Raw genomic sequence first — 4700 nt, 5'->3', positions numbered from 1 at the left:
TATATATATATATAAGCAAGGGGCAATTTCGTCAAGTCACTCAAAGATTTATATGGCAGCTACAGTGAGATACCTTTTTAGCTAATCACATTGCTCCATTTTAATTAAATTTATCAAAATGCCCTTGAGGTGCCAAGCAGGCATGTTGAATTCCTGTGTGCTTATTCCCTCTTATTAATAGTTAGAATTAGAATTAGAATTAGAATTAGAATTAGAATTTGTTCCTAAGATTACCTAATCAACTGTTATGAAATTTTCAAGAAAAAGTTAAAAGCCAAGATTAAAACCTGTCACATAAAGGAGTGGACAGCGCATAATTTAAGAGATGCACGCGTCAATCCTATAAATGTTAGATGCAAAAGGAATTAGACCAAAAGAATTACGGATTTTATAACAGAGGGGTATCTTGGTCAATACAACCAAAAGGTTTAATACGAGCTACAGTAAAGTGCATATTTGACCAATAGATTTGCTCCGTACTTTTGCAATTACAGTTATACCCTCTGACCCAAATTCTAAACCGGAGGCAGCTCTCTGAAAACCGGAGGCAGCTCTCATTCACGCTTATTAATAGTAATAAAAAAAATAAAAAATAAAAATAAATAAATATATATATATATATATATATATATAATTATTTTCGACCAAGTTGCCAAATGTGTTAAAAGCCCAACAAAGAAAAGGGTTATATACCGGAAAGCGTCTCTTCCTCTTTCAGTCCCCTACACTACACATCTCTGTTTTTTAACCTCTTCTCTTTTGATCTTCCCGGTGTGCAAAAATGCAGGTAAGTTTCATAAAATTAGTAGAATGCGTAAATCCTACTCCATATATTCAATTTCAATTATCATCTTTTTGCTTCAAATTTCATTAATTAGTACCACGATTAATCCCCGAAATTGTCTTACAAAACCCTAGTTTAGTTTTCTGTTCAGTATACGACTTTTGAATTTTCTTCTGTTCGTGAGTTCGTCGATTTTACAGTTAATTAACGTATTAATCCCTTTTTTTCATAGTACAGGCTAGTGACAGGTTCAATATCAACTCCCAGCTTGAGCACTTACAAGCTAAATACGTTGGAACTGGACATGCCGACTTGACTAGATTGTAAGTTCCCTATGCATTTTTTGAAATTGATGTTTATATCTCGTTTTGTCGAATATGGTTCCGTAGGTGTATTATTTATCATCTTTGTTTTACATTAATTGACTGTGTTGAGAGTTTATTATTTTCATTCTAATAGCTGTGGAGGTTCTGATGTTTTGGATATTCTATGTTCGGTTTAGTGAGTGGGCAGTAAACATTCAACGTGACAGCTATGCGTCTTATGTTGGACACTACCCAATGTTGGCGTATTTTGCCATTGCAGAAAATGAATCAATTGGAAGAGAACGCTACAATTTTATGCAGGTTTGTGCTTGTTGAAAATGCTTTTCTTGTTTTCTCCAGTTTGTTTTCTTAGTTCTTAATGTGCTTGCTTGCACAATGAATTGTTTTATTAGTTTTTTATTCTGACTTTCATAATTAGTGAATTAAGTGCTTTTAGTGTACTGTTGTATGTTCTTTTACCAACTAGTTAATAGAACTTGCTGCTTTGTTGTTAAGATTATAGGTTGCGCAAGAGCACCATCTTTTGTTGAAAAGACGATTTATTTGCAGAATAAGTTGTAGAACCTTCTTGGTGCTCCTTTTTTTTTTGAATGAGTGGGTTAGCAGCAATTTATTTACAGAATAACTGTAGCACCTTCTTGGTCTAGTGGTAAGAGCGTAGGGCTTGTCTGCGGGATAGGGCACATAACGAGTTTGAATCTTGCTACCAAAAAAGCATGGTAGTTAAGTGGAGAAGGGTAGAAGAACAGCCATTATCCATCAAGTTTTGAGCCGTGCGCCACTGGCCCTTGGGGATTTTTCGGTTATCAAAAAAAGTTGTACTATTTCCAAAATTAATTTCAATATGATGAATGCATTCTTTGGCATAAATCTGATTAGTGCTTTCTATATATAATGCGAAGATTTCTTGTATACTTTACATTTTACGTGTAATGAGATGATTTATAGCTAGACAAATATCTATGACTTGTTTCAGACCACAAGTTTTGAAAGTTTTTTTTTTTCTAAAAAAAACTCCCTGCCTAGTTAAATACCATCACATAAATTGGGATGAAGGGAGTAGCTTGTAAGAAGGTGGGAGGGAGAATCGTCAATCTCTGTGTCTTTGCATTTGAATGTCTGGTTTTTCCCTATTCATTATTCTTTTAATTTGGGGGTGGGTGGGTGGGTGGGTGGGGGAGGGTTAGAAACTTGGATTTCATGTTGGATCAAGTTTGAATTATTATCATGTTTAGTTAGTGCTCCAAAAGAAATTATCAAGGATCTGATCTACCACAAAATTTGAGACTTGGGTAGATGCTAGACCCATAAAGTTGGAATCGACGTGCATTTTTGGGGGAGCTTTTGGTTGGTAAATCTGGGAGATTATGCTAATAGGCTGGATTTAGAAAATGTAGATAAAAGATTTCAAGATGTTTGTTATCATTAGGGAAATGTATACCTATATTTTGAGGGTATGTCAAGGAATTAGTGCTGCTCATGAGGTTTGCCACCTTTTGGAAGTATTCTTTATCCTTTGCTATATGCTCGCTAGACCTGAGTGAATTAGCTCTAATTAAAGCTAGTTTATCCTTTTGCTGATTAAACCTGCCGCTTGAAGCCATTCCATTTCATTTGCTAGAAGATGTGCTTGGTAGACTTGAGTAAACTGGCTCTACCTAAAGCTAGTGTGTCTTTTTTGCTGAGTAAAAGCTGCAACTTGAAACCATTCAACTTCATCCACTAGAAGAAGATGCATATGACATTGCAGAAAAAATCTTTTTTTTGGTCCAACTAGTAGTAATTTATATTAGGTTCCACATTTTTTCTTTCCATACTGCCCCATCCTTGTAGCTAATGCCCTCTGCTTTTCAGTGCTAAAATGTGTGTGTATGCCTTTTAATTTTGAATTGCATAGAGCTAGAGGAGCTGTTTGGGTGCTAGTTCACTGTTGAGCTCCATCTGGCCCTTTATATAAAGGTGCATCTGCATTTTGTTTTTGATTCTGGAGAGACTAGTCTTTGAGGATTCCAAAGTTTTCCTATTGGAGGCTTTTCTGGTTCGAATCATTTCAGGCCAAGCTCAGAAAGAATTAAAAGGGAAGATGTGTTTCGTGAACCTTCCTGCAGGGACTGGTTGTAATCATGTCTTCTTTCCAACATACAAAGGGCATCCCAACATTAATAGAACTTCCTTACGGCCGAGGGTAGGTATACAGAAGCAAACTTTTTGTGGAAAGGAGGATAATATTTAGTCCTTTTGACTAAAAAATTAAACATTGGAGTTTTTGTGGCTATATACTAGCAGGTTGTCCTGCTTCCTCGAATAGAAAGTTTCAAAAAAATACTCCCTCTGTGAGTACGGAATTTAAGAAAGAAAGACTTTCGAAACTTGTGGTTCAAAACAAGCCAGACATTTATGTGGCTCTAAATCATCTCATAATTGTTAAGTTTAATGTTAAAACTTTTTTCTAAAAATGGAAGTATGACATTCTTTTTGGGATAGACTAAAAAGGAAAGTATTCCACATTGATTGAACGGAGGGAGTAACTATTTTTGGTAACTTAGAAGTCTTAAAGTCTGTGATGTAGAGCTCCGGTTAGACTACCTATTTTTTCCTGTTGTTATTCGTAGTGGTTAAACCTTGTTAAGCCCAACAGCAATTGCTATGTCGCCACTTAATTATTTTTTATTGGCTATCTCCAATGTGTATGTTTTGGAAAAGCTATATTAGATATGCAGTTAGTTGTCATCTCAATATGAGTACATGACCACACTTATGAATATTTGTATGAATACCTGTTCAATGCAATATATTTAGGCTAATCTGGACTCTGGAGAGCCAACCAATTCCTGAATATTTCAGTGTTGATGAAAGCGTTGGTTGTTTCACGTGGAAGACAGAATGTTCAAGTTTGTTTGTTACCCACCCACAAAAATATTACAACTTGCTAATATTCTTGCCATTTTGTAACATAGGACAAGCAAAATTATTGCATTTCTATATAGTTTGATGTACATATGACGATTGAGAATATGCATCCCTGATGTTGGTCTTATACAATTACTGACAATGCATAGTTGCTTTTGCTTGGGCAGAAAATGCTTTTGCCTTGTGGTCTTCCACCCGAAAGAGAAGATGATTAAGAATTGCAATAAATAAAGGCAAGCTGCAAGATGTAAGGACCATATACCATAGCTTTTCTTGATTACCATCTTCCTTGCATTTGTTCGTATGTCTTGTCAAGCTTACATTGATATCAATTTGAAGTGTAAATGGTCGGTTTGGTAGGCCATTTGTGGATGCTGTTCAACCCTTGGATACAAAAAGCTTTTACATTTGATCGTTCTATATATCCACATCTCTGTGATGTGTCAATTTCACTTCATCAGTTATTTTTCTTCTCTTGAACGTGTTCCAAGAGCACGTATACTAATTGATCAATGGATAAGTTTAGCAGGATTTGGCATGCATTCGCGGGTTAAACTGGAATAGATGGTAGTGGTAATTGATCATATTTTTTTTATAGAGAGGGAGGGAGGGGTGTGTGGGGGTGGGGGTGGGGGGGGTTGATAATTCAAAATCAGCTTCTTCAACGAAGACACCATCAG

General features: G+C 35.8%; 1 protein-coding gene across 1 annotated transcript; it reads left to right on the top strand.

The window, feature by feature from the left end:
- The first annotated feature begins 646 nt into the window (after nt 1–646).
- Nucleotides 647–4477, top strand: LOC104118830 (uncharacterized protein At4g14342). The gene is made up of 4 exons (XM_009630193.4): nt 647–787; nt 1022–1107; nt 1287–1410; nt 4188–4477. The coding sequence occupies exons 1-4, from the start codon at nt 782–784 to the stop codon at nt 4233–4235; spliced, it is 264 nt and encodes an 87-aa protein (XP_009628488.1). The 5' UTR covers nt 647–781; the 3' UTR covers nt 4236–4477.
- Nucleotides 4478–4700: the final 223 nt, after the last annotated feature.

Source organism: Nicotiana tomentosiformis, chromosome 4 (genome assembly GCF_000390325.3).
Source record: "Nicotiana tomentosiformis chromosome 4, ASM39032v3, whole genome shotgun sequence".
In the NCBI taxonomy this organism is placed as follows: Eukaryota; Viridiplantae; Streptophyta; class Magnoliopsida; order Solanales; family Solanaceae; genus Nicotiana; species Nicotiana tomentosiformis.
The sequence above is the reverse complement of the archived record's forward strand: the minus strand, read 5'-3'. Positions and strand labels throughout refer to the sequence as shown.